The sequence below is a fragment of the Palaemon carinicauda genome, chromosome 1 (genome assembly GCF_036898095.1).
Source record: "Palaemon carinicauda isolate YSFRI2023 chromosome 1, ASM3689809v2, whole genome shotgun sequence".
In the NCBI taxonomy this organism is placed as follows: domain Eukaryota; kingdom Metazoa; phylum Arthropoda; class Malacostraca; order Decapoda; family Palaemonidae; genus Palaemon; species Palaemon carinicauda.
In genome coordinates, this window is record NC_090725.1 from 312,031,790 (window position 1) to 312,052,364 (window position 20,575).

Sequence of the window (20,575 nt, forward strand, 5' to 3'; positions counted from 1 at the left end):
AAATCGCTTCATCACTGAACTTCTTTCATTATATGGATTTTGAGTGTCTTCGCTCATACACTGGATGGAAGTCATCCAGAGTATTCTACAAGCACTATGCGAAGCAAGTGCAGGAGCTTAAGCGATTCGTGGTGGCGGCAGGTAGTGTGCTAAAATATTTTTGTCTAGTGCTGCGAATAGTGAATTGATTGAGACCATCAATTAAAAGGTGAAGGTATTGACACCTCTTAAGTGCAATACTTTGATGTGAGTGTCTCCAAGGGGACACTAAGGACTGTTCCAATTAGATGAGGTGAAGAAACATACATATAACACTAGTGCCGTGTGTACTTACAGCGTGAATAGACATTCAACATTATGAAAATTCATATTGGAAAATTTATCAGATTTTCAAATTATGGTGGCATCAATTAATTAAGCTTTCCCTTTCAGGTGAAAACGAGAATTTTCTATGTTTTATTTCCATGTTATGTTTCTCATTATACATACTATATGTATACTATACCTGTTATGTCATATTGGTTAATTCTTACCAATAAACTATTAATAGGTATTTGTGCCTTATTTCGCCCTACCCTTGAATTATAGTAAAATTATATTAGAGTTTAATTACCCTTCTATAAACTGCATATATTTATCATGAACAAAAAGTATAACTATATCTTTGTTCTGACAGATTTACAACATTATGTAATAATGGTTGTTTCAACACGTAATACATACAGAGAGACCTGTATGTAGGAGTACCATTTTTGTTCTAATACTATATGCAAACCTTGAGACTCCCTTTCCTAAGTCTAGTATGACTCTTCTCTGCAGGGGGCAGGAAGCACTAACATGGTTTATGCTTAGCAGTAATAACGTATAACGGTAACACCATATGTCTCAATGGTCTGGATGACCAAGAGGAAAAATTGTCCCAAGGTTAAGGCACTTTTTAAAAATCCACAGATACAGTACTTTCTAGTAATTCTCTGGTAAGCTTCCATCAGGACGACATGGCTTGAACCCAAATGACGGATTTTGAGCAAAGCAATAAATCTATTTTTGGGTGAGATAGCCATGTCTTCCTGATGGACCCGCCCTCCTTTTCTATAGAAAAGGCCTTGGCAGGATCCCTCACGAAACTACAATATCTGTAGCACCATGCTCAACGCTACAAGGAATAGCGCACTGGGTTGAATACAGTGCCATCTAGATACCCTTCAGTAGTATGAGAGGAAAGGGTACCTTGATAACAGCTCCCCTTCCAAATTTACCACTTTCCCCCTCGAAGCGAAAACGCTACAAGGAATAGCGCGCTGGGTTGACTACAGCGCCATCTAGATACCCTTCAGTAGTACGAGAGGAAAAGGTACCTTGATAACAGCTCCCATTCTAAATCTGCCACTTTCCCCCTCGAAGCAAAAACGCTATTCGGGGTGAAGATCTCTATGTGTTGTATCAAGTATATGTCCCCTGATTATGCGATATCCTTGAGAGAAATTTAAGGTTATTCGTGCCAGGAGTTAGAATTCTGGAGACCTAACGGTTAATTCTCTGGGAATATTACTGTATCCAAATATCCCTTAGAAAGCTACCTTAAGGAACCTTCCATCAGGATGACATAGCTATCTCACCCAAAAATAGATCCGTTATGTATGCACAATCCTCACTTGTATAATTTGCCTAGCTAGCTAACATTATAGCTAAATACCGGGAATTGTCGCCTAACTAAATAAAATGTAATGATATTCGGCGACAGCGGTCGTAAAATGGCTGCCTCCGGTCATTGCAACGCTCAGCCAAACACACTTGAATTATTCTAATTTAACTGTGAGAAGGGAGCCTAAAATTATACACAGGAAAGAATTAATACTCAACTTTCCAGAGGATGAAGATGCTGGAGATTGCATGATAATTCCGAAAACTTGCAACAAAACACCGGGAACACTTTGGGAGAACACCTAGCTTATACGCTACAAGTAAAAAGGAATGGCGGCCGGTAGTAGTACAGATAAGAGGTCCACCGGGTACCTAGAATGGCATCCCCTATCTTTTGCCACTCTTCCCCCTTACATCAAAGAGTTAAATCTATTCGGGGTGAAGATTGCTATGTTTCGTATCTAAAAAATATGTCCCTGATCCCTAGCGATGTCCTTACCTGGATGCTCGCACCAGGAGTTAGAATCTTGGAGACCGGTTTATTTCTCTGGGAGTATCACTGTAGCAAATATCCCTTAGAAAGGCTACCTAAAGGAACCTTCCATCAGAACGACATGGCCGACCCCAAAAATGTTCAGTTATCTCATCTTTGTGGAATTGATCCAATGGGATCTATGATTCATCCATCAGCGCACAAAGCTTTTCAAACAGTGATGTTTCAAAGATTGGTTTTCCAATGCCAGTTTTCCAGTTTGGAAACAAAGGCCCAGAGTATGTTGGTTCCCTTCCTTGAAGCTTCAAATTTAGCTTGTTCAGATGGTCGAAAATATCAGCAAGGTAAGCAACCATTTTAATTCATGCTTCATCTTCAAAGTGAGCCACAAGAACTTTTTTTTCTTGAACCTCCAGGAATAACTTTATTTCAAATTTCATCTCAAAGACACAGTTGGCAACGTTCTTTTTGATAACCAACGTACTGCTGTGTAAAAAAGAACTTTATGGTCTGTATTCATGACTTTGCACAGTCCTTTAAATAGCCGAGTGTTAAGTGTTTCAGTCTTTACATAATTCACAATTTTTATTACAGAATCAAGCACTTCTTGCAGAGAGGCAGGGAAAGTCTTACTGGAGAGAGCATATCGGTGGATCATTCAGTGGATGCCTTTGGCTTGAGGTGCTAACTTCTTCACTCTCAATTGGAATCCTGACCTCGATCCCAGCATAGCCGGCGCTCCATCCATAAAACCCCCACACGTTTTCCCATTGAAGGCCTTCCTCATGGAAATAACATGAAACTTTTTCTGTCATATCTAAAGCTTTTGTTTTGGTTTCAGGTGCACTAAAGAACAAGAATTCATCTTTAATGGCACCTGAATGAATGTATCTCACAAAGACAAGCAACTGAGAACAAGAACTCACATCCGTCGACTCGTCGAGTTGAAGGAAGAACAGTGAAGAGGATTTAATTTCGGTCATAACCTGGTCCTTCACATCCACAGACATTTTGCAAATTCGCCTCTATATAGCTTAATTTGACAGGACTACTTTGTTGCATCTTCTTTTCACTGGTTTCTCTAAGGATGAGATTCACTGCTTTCAACATAAAGAGTTTGAAAATGTTTCTCCAATCGTGGAAGCCTTTTTTTTCTAGCAATTTCCAAAGCAACCTTATATGAAGCCTACAATACCATTACACAATGCTCCTGGAATAACACACTGGCATCGAGTCTTAGACTTTTGGGGCACCGTTCATGCCGTTTAAAGAAATAAAATCTTTCTTTGCCTGTTTTGGGTGATTTGTCTCGAGATGACGCTTGAGCTTTGATGGTTTCATTGTCTCTACCCCTAGGACTGCATGGCACAAAACGCATTGTGGTTTCTCATTGCCATCATTGGCGGGCACTGTGGTAAAGCCAATGTTGAGGTAGCATTCTGAATATCTGCGCCGTTTAGTCATGGATTCAAGTCTGTGAACAGAATGTATCTCAAAAAAATAACAACAGATACAAGACACCAATAAAAATAGGCAAACAAAACCCCATGTAACACCACAACATGCCTGCTAAATACAACTCACCTCTGCTGCAATAATAACTGACGACACCCGTGACACAATCACCCCAACTTCTGGCGGCCTTATTCTGGCACTGCATCCCAGTCACGTGATTCTTCATTGGCCAATCAATGATGGTCAGTGAATCACATGTCAACAGCGAGTGTGCATGCAGGCATACACACACGCACACACACACACACACCCTGAACGCACTAACTGACTGAACACTTACTTTAGCACAGCTGAACAGCCATTCAAGCTTAGGTACATAACTCATATATAGATGCATATACTCACTAGTACAGACACATACACACTTTTATTCACTGAAGTAGGGGCAAAATATATGTACAAATATAACAGTAATCTATTTGAGGAATAGAAATCAAAATCAAAACTAATAGCATGGTTTGCGACCCCATTGCTAAGGTTTCGTGACCCCACAGAGGGTTATGACCCACTGTTTGTGAACAACTGCTCTAAAACCTACAGTAGATATATCTAGGTTCAAATAATGGATTTTGAGCGAAGCGAAAAATCTATTTTTGGGTGAGATGGCCATGACGTCCTAATGGAAGGTTCCTTTAGTAGCTTCCGAAGGGTATATATGACTACAGTGATATTCCCAGAGAATCAAACCAAAGGTTTCACAGAATTCTAACTTCTGGCGCGAGTACCTTTAAGATTACTCTCAAGGGTATCGTATATCATCAGGGGACGTATTCTTGACACACCACACGGCAATCTGCACCCCGAATAGCCTTTACGCATCTAGGCTCTAGGGGAAAACGTGGCAGAATAGAAGGGTAACCGCAACAAAGATTACCCTGGTTCCCCTGCTACAATCGTATTAAAACCACGCCAACTCCTTCTGGCGGTCATTCCTTGTAGCGTTGAGCAAGGTGCTACAGATACAGTAGATCAGGGGGGGAAACCGTGAAGATCTTTTCATAAAAAAGAAGGGTGGGTCCATTAGGACGTCATGGCCATCTCACCCAAAAATAGATTTTTTGCTTCGCTTAAAATCCGTTTTTTTGGGCTCAAGCCATGACGTCCTAATGGAAGCATACCAGAGAATTAATGTATCTGTGGTTTTTTGTTAGTGCCTTACCCTTGGGGCAATATTTAAACAGCCAAAAGGGCCAATTGAGACAAATGACGTTACCGTTATCCGCCATCATCACTAAGCATAACAATGTTAGTGCTTCCTGCCCCTTGCAGGGAAGAGTCTTTTTTAGACGTAGGAAAAGGGCCTCAAGGTAGCATATATTGTATGACCAAACATAAGTATACACTGAGAATACAACCGGTCTCAAGGATTGTATATATTGCGGAACCAATATCAGTGTCCCCATCCATTGATTGTAAGCATACATTGATATGAGAAATACTTACATGAGTAAGTTAAGGAACTCTGGTATTTTAAAACATACAATTGTTGGGCGAATTAGGACGCAACTGCATTTTAATAGACATTTATTCCTGATAAATGACTACATGCTAAATGATAAGGAAATTATACGAGAGACATACACAGAAAATAATGTTCCCCTTTTTGAAAGGGGGAAATGATGAGTGCCACTCTCCAACTGAAGAAAAACTCTTTTAACAAGACTTTTCTTTATAATTTCTGTACATGAAATAGTCTAACAACACTGTGTACTATGTACACACGGCACTAGTGGTATCCGTATAATTTCACACCTGAGATTCTGAGCAGGATTTAGTGTTACCTTGGCAACACTTATTCAAAGGGAAGTCACACGAAAATTGCTGACTCCTTCTCCTTTTAATTGATAGTCCCAATCAATTTACTGTTCATCGCAGAGCTAGACGACAGGGTCCAAATAGCACCTGCCGCCACCACATAATGCTTCAATCCATAGATTTGCTTAGTATAGTGTCTGTAAGACGCATTGGACAACCTCCGATCAGTAGGTGAACGAAGAGGCTGAAGTCCACACACTGAAAGGTTCAGTGATGAAGCAACTTTCCTCGGATTTTTTATCTGCAGGAGTACTGTCAGGATCCGCTCCGCGAAAAAGGTAGGTGAGCTTCGCCCTCAGTTGTAGGGATAATTTGATCCAAAGTTTTCTCCTGTAAAGAGCTGTTTCTCCTGAAGTCTGAAGTTCTATGAAGATAGACCTTAGACGCTCTAGCAGACCTAGAGAGACATCTTCCTTCAGAGGGTAGATTCTCCAGGAGCCCCACCTCTTAGTAAGTAGGACGTCTTTAATGAGAAAGGTTCGATCAGAAAGAGATGCAGATCTCTCACTTAATGTGGCCCATAGGATAGGGCCACTATTACACTAACTCTAGTCCCAGAAGCTATAGCGAACCGAAAAAATAACCTTTTAGGTCAGATGGTTGAGGGAACAATCCTCATTGTTCACAGGTGAGGCATAATGTAGGACCTTGTCCAAAGACCATTAGATGGGCTTTAGTGGCGTTGCGGGCCTAAGCCTGCACATGTTATCGGGAATTTATTAAAGATTCCAATCGTTAGATCCATTTAAAGGGCATATAGAAGAAGTCTAGTCGGGGCTGACTTGCACACAGATAATGGTCCATGGATCCAAAGATCCCATTAAGTGACCTCTCTCGCAAAGTCGGCCATACCCTTGGTGCTTACTTAAGGGTTTATATGGAGACAAGGCCGAAGAACTAGCGTTCTCATAGTATTCAAGGATACACTGCCTCCTTCCTCAAAGGCCAACCTGCTGTCGGCCGCCAGACACTGAATATAGGGGTGGACAGAGAAGGACAGGCAGAAGATCATGAGATTGTTTTCGGGCCCTTTTGCTTTACAAAACAATTTACTTTCCCAAGAAGACTCGTATTGTCTTCTCGTTGACTAGACTTGTATTCTTCTAGGAATTCTATTTTGCCCTTAAGATCCCAGTCTTTTTCCTAACCGTTAACTGCAAGGAATTCATAAAATGAAGGGATCAGGTGTACTGTGATAAATAGAAGGCAGAAAACTTCTGAACCTCCTGGATAATCCTAGGTGCATAACTAGGACTAGCCTCAGCCTCAGTTCATTCATTACAGGGAACGGGATGTTCTTGGGCTTTCTGGGAGCCAATAGAGCCCCTCTTCCTTGGAAGGGTCTCAGCATGTAGAGGGCCTTCTGGAGGAAATTTTGATGGGTTGAATAGTAATTCTAAGTCCATCACTTCTAATGTAGAGACATGATGTCTGTTACCTCCATTAGAGGGTCCTCGTATGGGACTAAATAACGAGATAGTATCTTGATAACGCTCATGATGAAGAGAACGATCTGCAGCTCGGGAACTTGTCCCTTTCTGGGAGGGAATGGGTCTGCGTCCGTGTACCATTCCAACTCTATTGGATGGAACCCAAGAAGATCATCCGCTGTCACCTTGCAGATCATATATAAACGAGCTGCTGATAGGCGCCATTCCCTTAAGGAAGGGATGGCTAGCATTCCCTAATGAAATGAGACATCCCTTATCCTCGACAGTTTCGACGCCTCATTATTGCTTTGATGCTCCAGATCAACCTTTTGAGGTCCGATCTGTGTGGAGAGAGTTTATCCACCCATTACATGGCTAAAATGGCCTACGGGTCCGTGGCCTTTGGTCATTGTAGGGTAAGCGGAGAGGGAATGACCATCATTGGTCCTATTAGATCTCTTCGAGCGTTTGATGCGTATCGTCTCCAGCCTCTTAGCGCATCTTATAGTTGTACACGTAGCACTGGGTCTGTCATCATCGTGAACTGGAGAGAGTTCGAAACTCCTCCCTGTTAGCGTTATGGAATCCTGACTGATTAGCATAGTCTCTTGACAGACCTTGCGATCTCCTTTTACATCCCCAGGGGAAAAGGGGGCGTTAGGGTGACTAGAGGTTTCAATGATTTTTTAAAACATTGAAGCCCCTGAGCTGGAGAGAATCGAGATTCTATTATTTGCATCCTCAATGTTCCAGGGCCGGATCATCTCCATGGATACTCATAGACAGTAATTTCGGGTGCTACCCACCCCAGCCTGTCGTCCAGGGCCATCGTTGCCTGAACTCTTTCTAGGCTTGGTTTTGCTTGACTGTCTGCTAATTCCGTAAGGATCCTAGGACTGAAACTAGTCCGACGAGAATCTCGTCCAGGATATACGTTATCTTCCATAACTTGGATCCTAGGTAGGAGGGGAGGGAGTGACTGACTGGAAGTTGCTGATAGACATCTTCCAGGGCTGGCTAGATTGTCAACACCCCTTACTGAATAGGGTCCTTATGTTCAGAAGGATTATCATTCTGAACTTGCTGTTCTATTGGAACTTGTTGCATGGCGCCAAGTCCAGAATGACTCAGAGATTTCTTGAGTCTTTCATGTGAACACTAAACTGCCTTCATTGGAAATCGATGGACTCTACTTTCCTCACCGCTAGTATGCTCTAGAGCTTTAAGGTATACTCTTCTAAGGGGAATTTGAATATAAGAAGAGTTGAGGAAAGGATGGTGGAGGTATGTCCATTTCCATTCTAGTCTCATCTTGGTCAGGCCTTGGACTCCAGTGATCAAAGGTCCGGCGATCCAGGAGGAACTTCCCTCCTACCAGAAGCGTCTGTTTGCTTCGCTTGATCCAAAGGTGTATAAAACTGACTGTCTGTGGAACAACGGTCATTTTAACTGTGCGATGCTGTTTAACATCCTAGGGAGAACTAAGAAACCCTTCCGTTCTCCTTTCAGGCCATACCTGACTGTTTGCCTATATCAGCTTTTCAGTGTTTCACTGTAATAGAAGATTCATTTCTATTGTATAAAGCTTAGGATAAGTACGCTGGAAAGAGGAGAGACACAGACGTGTAAGTCCTTCCTGCCAACTGCTGCGGTCTTCCTAATTATTGATTCTAGGGCATCCCCTTTCAAGAAGAGGCCGATGGAAGATTCTAGTCCATAAGGCTAGAGTAGCGCCCTACATCCGGGAAATTAATAATGAGAATCAAGAGGCTGATGAAGCATCAGCGTAAGGTAAAAGGGGGGGTGGGGAGTGGATCCCCCCAAATCAGGTAGGTCTCAGCAAGGGGTTGTGCTTAGAAGCACAACGTACTGGAAAACCATTCTATTTTATGGTTATGTACCAAGGATTTCTGTCTGCGATATGGTCCTAAAATGCAGGTGTACAGGGTATTGTATACCCTATACAACTGGCATGTTACCGTCAAGGCTAGTGCTTGGAGGTAAGTTAACTGGCTCAGTACTTCAGTACCGATATGGCTAGCAGGTCTTCGACATATCAGTGACTTGTCGGCTGTCAGCAGGTCGCTGACAGACGTCACACCATCCTAGCCAGTATTCAATGTGACTGGGTAGTGGTGAAAACTATACGCATAGTCAGCGGATCTCTGAACCAGAGGAGACTCCTTGGGCTGTCGGCAGACCGCTGGGAATCGGCGGGCTGTTGATTGAAGGTATACCAACTCAGCTATTGACTGGGTGGTGACCAAGGGCAAACACTGCCGGCTCTTGGCGGCGGAGTCAGATAAGACAGTCAAACAATGACTGCTGTTGTTGATTTCACTACAAGGTGTGGCTTGAATGTGGAGTCTCTGCCCGGTGTTTGTCAGTCGGGGGTTCGAGTCCCGCTCAGACTCACCAATGCCGTTAGTGTCTTCAACTTCAACTTGAGAGGCAGGGTTGGGGGTTTAGACCTTTCTCATTTTTAGTAATGAGAAAGTGAATTTTTTCTGTCCCATTCCCGCATATTACGGGTTTGCATTTGAACCGCATTTAAGAGATAACTTTCAAAACAAAACCAACCACAGTTCGACAGCTCTAGACTGCCGTCCTGTAGATTGGGGATTTTGGAAATAATATTGCTGGGGGAACCTGCATATATTATGTCCGTGAAAATACTCATCTTTATAACTGCAGAAGGCTGCAATACATCATCTGGTGTCCCTCCTGTAAGGAAGGGAGAACAGAAATGAGTATTCAATTGATTATCGCATCGATAAACAATTTGCAAAATCGTCTTTTGACAAAATAGCTTAGGACAGAAAGCTAAAAGAGATAGTGGGAGACACATACCCGTGTATCCCCTGTGAGCCAATGCGGTTACTTCTCCTCAGTCTTAAGGAAATCCCTCCAACCGGGGAATTCCCTGAAGAAAAGGGGGCTCGAACACCTAGGTGTAAGGAAGTGTACATGCACTGTCCCATTCTATGCGGTAACAGCAGAAGCTCGCATCCAAGATATGTTGATTAGAAATTAAAAGACATATATTTGTCTATCCCAACCCATCTATTCGCTGCAACCTCCCTTACAATATTAAATCAGGAAGTTTCCTGAACAGGGAAACTCAGTGATAAGGGCTCTCCTCTTTAGGGGTTAGAGGCGTCACACCCCCGGCCCTTTACGAAATTTAATATTGCAGGGTAAATAGAAACTGATTTCAAATCAGAATATTGATGAAATATTATTCCATCAATATAGAATTGGGTTCAGCAAATATCTAGACAGGGACACCCAATATATATTGAAAATAACTATTAGTATTATCTATACGTTAGTTATCCATCTGCCGTATTTACTGTACCGCAAATATACTGACTACCTGTATAGACCTATACCGTTGTTCAGCCGGTAGAAAATAAAAGACATATACTTATGCATCCCAACCAATCTATTTGCTGTGACCTCCCGTACAATATTAAATCAGGGAGTTTCTTGATCAGGGAAACTCAGGGATAAGTGCTCTCCCCTATAGGGGTTAGAGGTGTCACACCACCAGCCCTTTACGAAATTCAATATTGCAGGGTAAATGGAAACTGATTTCAAATCAGAATATTGATGAAATATTAATCCATCAATATAGAATTGGGTTCAGCAAATATCTGGGCAGGGATACCCAAGATATATTAGAAATAACTACTAGTATAATATATACGATAGTTATTCATCTGCTGTATATACTATACTGCAATTATACTGATTACCTGTATAGACATATACTGTAGTTCAGCCGGCATATTGCCGGATTAGCTAGCTATTGTCGGAGCATCTAGCAAGCTAGAAAAGAGAGAGAGAGAGAGAGAGAGAGAGAGAGAGAGAGAGAGAGAGAGAGAGAGAGAGAGAGAGAGAGAGAGAGAAGCCCAGAGTGAAGGCAATCTATTACTGTATATGTATACAGTAATAAAAGATGTAAAAGTCTAATTTTACTGCCTTTCTCCGAAAAGAAGGTTCGCTTCCATTTAGCCATAGTAATATTGCCGGCTTACTACTGTAGGCCAGCCTCCGGCAGCACGAGTACAGTCGGCATACTACCTACTGAGTCAGTATCTATCTGTGCCGGTCTACTGCCGGCCAGAACAATACGCCGACAACAAAAACTGTGGCTTGCAGTTCAAGGGAGAACTGGAGAACCTTGGTGACAAAAGGGGCCTCCCATCCACAGCCGCCAAACCCGCTGGAAGCCGGTAGTCGCCGACAGCTGATGACTGAGGAGGGGGGGGGGGTGTCTGGGCGGCTCCGGCAACCCACCTGCAATGGTAAGGTTGCAGGACTCCAGCACAGGAAAGACAATGGCTCGGCCATCGTAAAAGAACAGAGAGGGGAGGGGAAAGGGTCCTATATGAGATATAGGAGGGACTGGCAATGTTGCCGGATCTACAAACCTTGAAGAAACTCTGTTTCAGTACCGGCACGACCACAAGCGGCAGGAGAATCATTTATTCTCCAGCTTAGGAGGTGCTAATACAGTTAAGGGGACGGCAGTTCATGCCGTTCCTCTCAACAAGGGAGAAACAGAGTTCCAATGCCGGCGCCATCCTAGGCCACAAGAGTATACGACTCTATAGCCTAGGGTTGGCGAGCATAGGACTAGTCTACTAGACCACAGGGAGAAGGTGGCGGTAACATTCGACCACTTCAGGTGTAGTCTAGGCAGGGCTAGCCTCCTATGCCGGTAGTTCCGACGGCAAGGGAATGCAATCACCCCGCCGACTCTGAGGTTCTGATCGAATCCCAAAACTTGCTGACGGCTGTTAAGGGATGAGACAGAAAGCTCTAGGCTAGTCATGCCTGAATTCGAAATTCAAGGCCGACGCAGAGAGTTATAGCCTAAGGCTACTCTTAGAGGGAACAGAGATTACCCATAAATCTCTAGTGAGATTGATGATGATTAGTATAATTCCAGGAGATATCGATCTCCAGGAATGATAACCAATACACAAGGGTAACCGGGGAAATGACGAAAGTATATGTTGTCTAGGTTATGTTACCCAGACATGACGAGATTTCGGTTACCTAAATCACCAAAACTCTGACATATACGATCGCCACGGAAAGGGAAAAATATGCTTATAGATATCTTTACAATATATAATGCCTAAATACCTTTCATAACAATGAAGAAGCTCTTTACACCGGAATGTCGTTCTGCTAACTAAATAGCACATGTACAAAGAACGACAGCGTCATGGCAACACCGGCGATCGGCGAAGATCCGCACACAAGAAATACACAATTTCATTGCGAGGCTGGAACTAAATTACATATTGTAAAGAATCAATACTCAACTTTCTAGATGGAGAAAGAAGCCTTAGAAACATAAAGATTCCCAGAAATCGATCGGAAATGTCAGATCGACAGGGAACACCACCGTAGCGAATCGCTACAGATAAAGGAATGACCGCCAGAGGGAGTTGGCGCAGTTTTGATACGATTGTAGTAGGGGAACCAGAGTAATCTTTGTTGCGGTTACCCTTCTATTCTGCCACGTTTTCCCCCAAGAGCCTAGAGGCGTAAAGGCTATTCGGGGTGCAGATTGCCATGTGGCGTGTCAAGAATACATCCCCTGATGATATACGATACCCTTGAAAGTAATCTTAAAGGTACTCGCGCCAGAAGTTGGAATTCTGTGAAACCTTTGGTTTGATTCTCTGGGAATATCACTGTAGTCATATATACCCTTTGGAAGCTACTAAAGGAACCTTCCATTAGAACATCATGGCTTGAGCCCAAAAAATTTGAAACCACCCGTAACTATTCTGTCAGCATGATTTGTTGGGTACACGATTCTGATAACTTGGTGGGACAACTTTTATCAGTCTTGCTCCCCTCTTTATTATCTTTTGTAATTTTTTAAGTTGTACTTTGGGTAAATTGTAGTAGATGGAGTTACAGGAGTCAATCCTGGTAGTAACACAGTTTATCACAAGTTTCTTTACGGAATGTTCATCCAGGTACTTCTCTATAAAAGCAATGTTTCTAAGATGATAACCAGCAGGTTTTTTTTCCACAACATTTCTTTGGACATTGAAGGACAAGATCATGAACTTTACTAGTTATTGAGACAGAGTCATTATTTATGTTTATTTGAATATTAACCAAGTTTCTTACGACGATTCTCTTACCAACCACCATATTATTTATTTAATTGTAGTTGTTTGATTGTAATCCATTCCCTACCACTGGCAAAAATTCAGTTTAAATTTTCAGTAGTGTCGTCTATATAATTTATTTACTCACTATCCCGCCAACATTATCCCAGCTGCTATCGAATTGCTTTGTCAGTGACCCAGCAAAAGGGGTGGGGGGTGGGGGGGGATGCCCTGCTACAGGCTGGTTGTTGACACCTCTTTAATTTCTAGCGGCAGTATTACAGCTTATCTGCTACCCATTCTTCTCCTGTGTAAAGGACTCAGCTTAGTTCAGTTAGGAAAGAAAAATTACTGCCAACTTTGTCATTCTTGATACAATAGTTTGGGACAACGTGTAAACTCCAGTTAGTTAGTTGGACGGAGCCATCAACTACACTTACCATATTAGTCCAAGATCATCATTACCAGCATCAATATTCAAATCATCGTCCATTCACGTTCCTTATTGAATCAAAGATATCGTCATCTAAATCAATAGTTCTAAAAGGAATTTCCCAAATAATAATAGTTCAATCGTGTGTATTCCCAAGATCCACATTCACAAGGGAAGAAAAAGAATTGCCCTCAATCAAATGATAGAGGGAGGGCAATCTGCAAATAACGATAGAAAATGACATATCAACACTCCTAGCTAAATAAACTATCACACTATGATTAAAATATAAACAATAAAAGAATCTATTGTTCACAACAAGCAGAGATGAATAACACTGATAATAATAAATACCCAGTGCTTTGGTTATCCCCCAAGATTATGCACTTTTGAACACACATGACATTCCTTATTGTTCTAACAATTTAATCGTGGGTCATACTTGAAACACATGAAGAAACGGCTAAGGTGGCCTCTGAATTTCTTAACTATTGGGTGCAAAATAATTGTGATGCAATTAGGATAACATTTGGATGAACGGGACACTAAAATAGGGGTGTTTACCCACTCTAGTTTCTCAAGTGCCTCTATACTGAATACTGCTCTTTTCAAGGCATTTCCAAGAAATATTACATATCCACACAACAGGTTAATTTTGAGAATAAAGAAATAAACACACCATAAAATCTGTTTATTAAGAAATGTGTGTATAATCCCAAAATGAATATCACCATTTTCAATATTCTATTAAGAAAACTTGCTATTTTTAAAGGAAAGGGCTACTTAAATATCCAATGGTACATTGCAAGTTTACACAACTATGTCCACTTACATTTCTTGATAAGTTTGAAAACTATAATTAGCTGCAGAAAACTACAAAAGAGTAGATTGCTTCCTCTGTAATATTCATATTCAAATACATCAAATGCAGTTAATGTATTATTTTGTAGGGAACTCACCTGTCCTACACCAATAAGGGCATATGCTCTCCTGTTCATAGATTCCAACTCTTATGTAAATAAAAAGTCTATCGTTCTTGCATTATCGAACCACTCAGGTGATACAATCACATATCTACTGTGGTGGTACAGATATTGATAACACATTTTGATTTGTTCAGTTTATGATGTTCTTATCATCAAGTCTGCTCATCTTAGGACTGCTTTAGGCAGCGACAGGCTCACCTTTGACATGGCTGAGACCAACAGCCAAGGAAGAAAGGTCCTTCCATGTGAGGCTATGAACAGCAGTTGGTCAGTGCCACACAAAATCAGGAGTTGTTCATAGCTTCCCTCTTGACCACATTTTTACTGATTAACAGAGAAAAAATCCAATTCTAGCTTCCTTTAGTTAAAAAAAAAAGCCTTCTTATAATTAGATAAGCAAATTAAAGAGATTCTGGGAAAGGTCAGTCAACACAAATATTCAGTATTATAGTAATTTGCTGAGACACATTTTTTACCAAATCGAAATATAAGAAAAATAAGTTTAAATTAAGAGCTAATGAAGAGTTTTGTAATTTTATTAAAGAATTAGTGGAGTTAGAAAATAACAGGAGTTCAATATCTTTTATTTGGTGAAATATTTGTTCTTGTTACATTTTGATGAAAATACTTGAAACCATAATACATGTTGCACCCTTAAAATAAAAGGGTTCACATTAGCAACATTATTTAGTAAGTTCAACCTATTTCCTTTAATTTTATTGAGCTTTTATGAACTATGTAAAATCTTTACAAAATATTCCATTTCATCTGCTGAAACCGAAACAAGACTTGGACAAATGAAAGGTCTTCTTAAGAATAAGCATGTTCTTTTTTCTAATTTACTCACCCAATGATCTTTTCCTCTGTATATCAATTTTCTTTGCGTATTCACTTATAAACAATCAAATATTCGAGGGTGAAGTCTCCTTCCATGAAAGCAGGATTAAAACTGTCACCAAACAGGTGCAAATATTCGAGGGTAAAGTCTCCTTCCATGAAAGCAGGATTAAAACTGTCACCAAACAGGTGCAAACAGAGGACGTTGCTTTAGTAGAACGGGATATGAATGCTATTTCCTAAATTTCACCCAAAAATTCCATCAAACTTTAGCAGTATAAAAAAAAACTTTGCTAGATTCTGAAAGCTTACAATTTTCTGAACTTGAATAAAAACACAGCATGATCATGCCTTGTTTTAGAACTATCAAACCCAGTATCTACCAGAAAAATAGAAATTATCTGCATTTGACCTACATTAGTTGCAATATCAACTACCAACCGGAAACCTTTTTCAAAATGTTTCCACATAAACTTGAGATTTTGCAAAATCATTTCATAACAACATGCTTACTTCACAATTTTACATGAGACTAAATAATCAATAAGAAAAATTGGCGACAATTACAGTAATTGGCTGTATAGAAATACATGGAGTGATTACAATTGCCGGTGAAATGTTCAAAACAATTTTTTTTTCTGTCATGGGTCAAACAGTTACAGCATAGAAGAAATAAAAAATCCAAACAAAGTGACGGAAAGGCAAACCAGAGTAACTAAAATCCTCTGAAGTTTATAGTGGTAGATTACCAGATGTTTTAGAACTATCAAAGCCAATATAAACCAGAAAAAGAAATTATCTGCATTTGACCTGCATTACTTGCGGATATCAACTACCAACTGAAAACCATTTTTCAAAAGGATTCCACATGAACTTTGGGATTCAGCAAAATCATTTCAAAACAACAACATGAGTGATTCACTAAGTACTTAAAACTGACAAAACATATACAATTATACACAAGACTAAATAATATGGATAGAATTATGCACGAGAAGAAATAGAGTGATTGCAATTGCTGGTGAAACATTCATAAGAAACTTGATTCTGTCAAGGAGTACACACAAATACATAATAGTTAAACCAAAGACAAAAATTGAAATAAAGTGAGGGAAAGACTACCTCAATCAAATCTATAGTTAATTTACATGATAGTGCCAGGCAATATTGAGTAAAATATAAAGTGAGACAATAAAGACATTGTATCTTTTCTTAACAACGACATAGGTCTTAATTAGACATCTGAATAAGAGGATGTAAATAAAGTGAAACAATAACAGGTTATAATAACAACAATATGCTTTCCCTAAGAAAAGGGCCTGTTCTAAATTCCCAAGGTAGAATTAAAAGGAAACAATGCTGATCATAACAGGAATAACACACTTTGAAAGAGCCAATTCTCTATTTAACTTACAGTACAGGAAGCAGAAATAACAAAAACTACAAACACGTGACCATGCAAAAATAAAGACTGATTATCATCATTGTTGATAATGGTTGCACAATAATATATTTTTGGCAGAAAATCTTATACAAATACAGTAAGAAATGTTTTGAAGGGATAAAAATAACAAATAAATGATGATAATCCCGTGAAATGCTAGTGATGGATGAGAATGTGAAAATACTGTATCATTTCAAGTTACAATAACATTGGCGATCAGAAGACACCAATAACAAAGGGAAGTGCTAAACCCTACATAAACAATACCAGGAACAATCACACTACCTACAAACTTTCAATCAAGACGGAATTTATTATTATTATTATTATTATTATTAGGTAAGCTACAACCGTAATTGGAAAATCAAGATACTATAAGCTCAAGGGTTCCAACAGACAAAAATAGCCCAGTGAAGAAAGGAAATAAGGTAAAAAATTAACGATACACAAAGTAATGTACAATTAAGTTATTTAAAAAACAATAACATTAAAACAGATATTTCATATATAAACTATAAGAGACTAAAACACTTCAGAATAGATTGGTCACCGAAAATCTTACATGACTTTCTCAATAAGGCAAATTTTTTTGTGAGTGCAATTGAAGACGACACAGACCTAAAGTGTTTCTCAAAAGTAAATTTCCTGTCAAGAATCACCCCTAAAATGTTAAAAGAGCCATACAGAGTTAAAGAAAAATTATCAAAGGTGAGATCTCGGGAAAGAGAAAAAGTAATAAAGTTGGAGGGAGAAGAAGAGGGGAAGAACGTATCACAAGTACAAGCTAAAGGGTCAAGTAGAGGGAGCGATAGCAAATAGTATTAGCTAAGTAGGAGAAAGATAATAAACAAAAGAAGGTAATAAGAGTAGGTGAATGAATAACAGTGAAAGTTCAAAGGAGGTAAAAAACTGGAAATAGTGACGGAGCTTGGATGGGAGGGTAAGGGAAAAGGAATCAGTTACGAGACAACGAATAACATAAGAATTAAGGATAAGGAGCATTGTTCATTTTAAAACACTTTGCTCCAAAAGAAAGAACCAGGCTCTTGGGTTGGCAGCCGGTAAGGAAGATAAAAGCAGAAAGTAGCAAAGTTAACATTAGAAAAATGATAAGTCATATTCGGTGAATTCAAGATATTGACTTGTAATGGTATTGAACCTTTTAGGTCCACGATAATGAAGAATTTAGTAGGAAGAGGGAAAGCATTTATAGCAGATTCCTATGGAAGTCAAAGATCATTGGAATGAGAAAAAAGTAATTAAGAAGGAAGCAGAAGAGAGGGAAAAGTGTCCCAAGAGTTAGCTAAATAGAAGAGAGCCAACGGTGATAGTAGAGAAGAAGTAGAAGGGTAAAAGTGACGAGTGTCTAAGTGGCATGTGAATATGTTATGACAAAATGAATAGAGAGATAAGGACAGTAAAAATAAGGATCGGATAATGGATATGGGGGGAAAAGGTGAGGACTGTAGGGCAACAGAAGACAGGGGGACATTGAAGGAGTAAAATTAACAGAAATGACGATAAGGATGGAATTTGGTCGAGTGGACAGGGAGAGCAACAGAGTAAGAACAAAAAGTATGTGAAGGAGTTATGAGAGAAACAGGAAGAGAAGTCTACGGACGTTGAAGGAAAAGGAGACGGCAAAAGCAATACTAAGTCTTCTCGTAACATCCGTTGCGATAAGATGTGCAAGCTGCAAGAGCTCCTTGGTTGCATTCGTTAAAAATTGGCATAAACTGCGACTTGCATTCATCGCTGAATCTCCATAAATCTATGGGATTCCATACCCTCGTTGGTCTTCATGATGGACGAGGACGACGATTCCTCCTCCTCCCCCCTTACTTTGGCAATCGCTGATGTAGGCAGCTCCCTCTCTGACCCCTTAGTTGAAGAGCTTATTCAATCACTCTAGACAGCCATTGACGACAATACTGCCGTGCAAACGTATATCGAAATGAATACTAAGGAAAACTCTCCAAAAAAAAGGAATGCTTCCTCTTCACCTCCTCCCGATCTTCAACCTGCTAAGAAGCACCACCAGACTTCTGGATATGTGTGGTGGGTCATATACGACCCGAGGTTAAAAAGAGAAAAAAACAGGTTTTTTTATGCCATAATTTTTCATCCGTATTGGTTGTGAGCGATATCGACCTGTGAGACCTCAGTTCAGTGTGCAGCAGTCGGTTAAGGACGTATTTCATCCCAGCTCTTTTCCTTGTGGTATTTCTAAGATACCCTAGGGTCGAGCTCGACCCATCAATAACTAATTAAGGTATGCTGTGTAATATCAAATTTTTATATAATTATCGAATGTGCGGTAGTGTTTAGGCGTATATAAAAAAGGATTGTTGTAAAGTATTTATTAATTTCTTCTACCCCGTGTTTTTATAAAATAGCTTATAATTTTTCCTATTTTTGTAAGTTTGAACCTTTATGATATCTCAATTATGATCATTATTTTATTTTTTTCAATTGCAAAATGATCTATAAACTTCATTCTAGCTGCCATAATATTTTTCTGCAAATCCTTGAACAATTATATAAGTAAATGACTCGCTGATATTGACATATATTTCTCCATTTTAGGTAGCATATTTGACCTTCCAAGGTGGTGTGGTTGGCGGCCATTTAGTGAGCATATCCGACACAAGCTTGTATAGCTCTATGTATTCCTCTTTTTTTATGAAATTTCTTGTATTTTCATGCATAAATACCATGCTCGGCAGTAGATATAAGGATTTGTCTTGAAAACTTTCATGACATAACTAAGCAAAAAAAAAAAAAAAAAAAAAAAAAAAAAAAAAAAAAAAAGCCCCTTCCTAAAACATTAAATAATATCCAAGTGCAGATTCTTTTACATATTTTTGTTGTACGATCATAATAAAATATCCAGTAAAAATTTCAGCCACTAAATGTGCCATTTACCTAACCCACCACAATGAAAAGAGGATAGATTTTTTAGCCAAAAAAAAACATACACTAATTTTCTCATTTTAGGAAACGTTCCCTTGTGGTTCCTCCCACCCTGGATCTCAGCAAATGGTGCTCAATCATCATAGAATAAGTGCTAGTAATAGTTTTAGTTTATTTCTATATTTAGATTGTAAGTGAATTTTTTTTAAAGTAATTTTTTTTGTATACTTATTTTTAATTTGGACAACTTTTATTAACTTTTTTTGAAGATTAGAATGTTCTTTGAAGTTTTTTTGGCTTTTAAAAGGTTGTGAATTGATTTGCAAATTAATTTTTCATGAATTTTTTTGGGACCTCAGGTCGAAATCGACCCACGATACCTATATTCTTCATTGGAAGAATATACCTTGGAACTCTTAAACAAAAAGGTAATAAGGAAAACAAAGTCCATCAAACTCTAGGGAAGGCTGTTTTGTGTTCCCAAGAAAGACTTGGTCAAACTCAGAGTCATTCTAGACTTGTCTCCACTCAGCAAGTTCATCGAGAACAACATGTTCCGGATGCTAACCCTACAACACATAAGGACCCTGTTAACAAAAGGGGCATACACGATCTTAATAGACTTAACAGATGCTTATTGGCACCTAACCTAGGATTCAAACTTCAGGAGACAAATTATGTCTTCACAGCCATGCCCTTTAGACTAAACATAGCCCCAAGGATATTCACAAAACCTGCGGAAACAGTCGTCCAACAGCTACGGTAGAAGGCATTCAGGTAACAGCATACCTCAAGGACTGGCTGGTATGGGCAGCATCCAAGACAGCTTGTCTATAGGCAGCCACGAAGGTGATCTAGTTCCTGGATCACCTGGGCTTCAAGATCAACTACAAGAAGTCTCGCCTCTCTCCAGCTCAAGCAT

At 39.7% G+C, this 20,575-nt stretch overlaps 1 protein-coding gene across 1 annotated transcript; it reads right to left on the reverse strand.

The window, feature by feature from the left end:
• Window positions 1-2,499: 2,499 nt before the first annotated feature.
• On the reverse strand, window positions 2,500-3,147 carry LOC137640380 (zinc finger MYM-type protein 6-like). The gene is made up of 2 exons (XM_068372957.1): window positions 2,771-3,147; window positions 2,500-2,623 (listed from the first exon to the last, which is right to left on the reverse strand). The coding sequence occupies exons 1-2, from the start codon at window positions 3,145-3,147 to the stop codon at window positions 2,500-2,502; spliced, it is 501 nt and encodes a 166-aa protein (XP_068229058.1).
• Window positions 3,148-20,575: the final 17,428 nt, after the last annotated feature.

Bases quoted from the DNA above. Each gene is read 5' to 3' on its own strand.
- LOC137640380 (XM_068372957.1), bottom strand. From the start codon at position 3,147: ATGTCTGTGGATGTGAAGGACCAGGTTATGACCGAAATTAAATCCTCT. The intron at 2,624-2,770 runs GTAAGACTTTCC...TTTTTTACACAG, and splicing joins CCACCGATATGCTCTCTCCA to CAGTACGTTGGTTATCAAAA.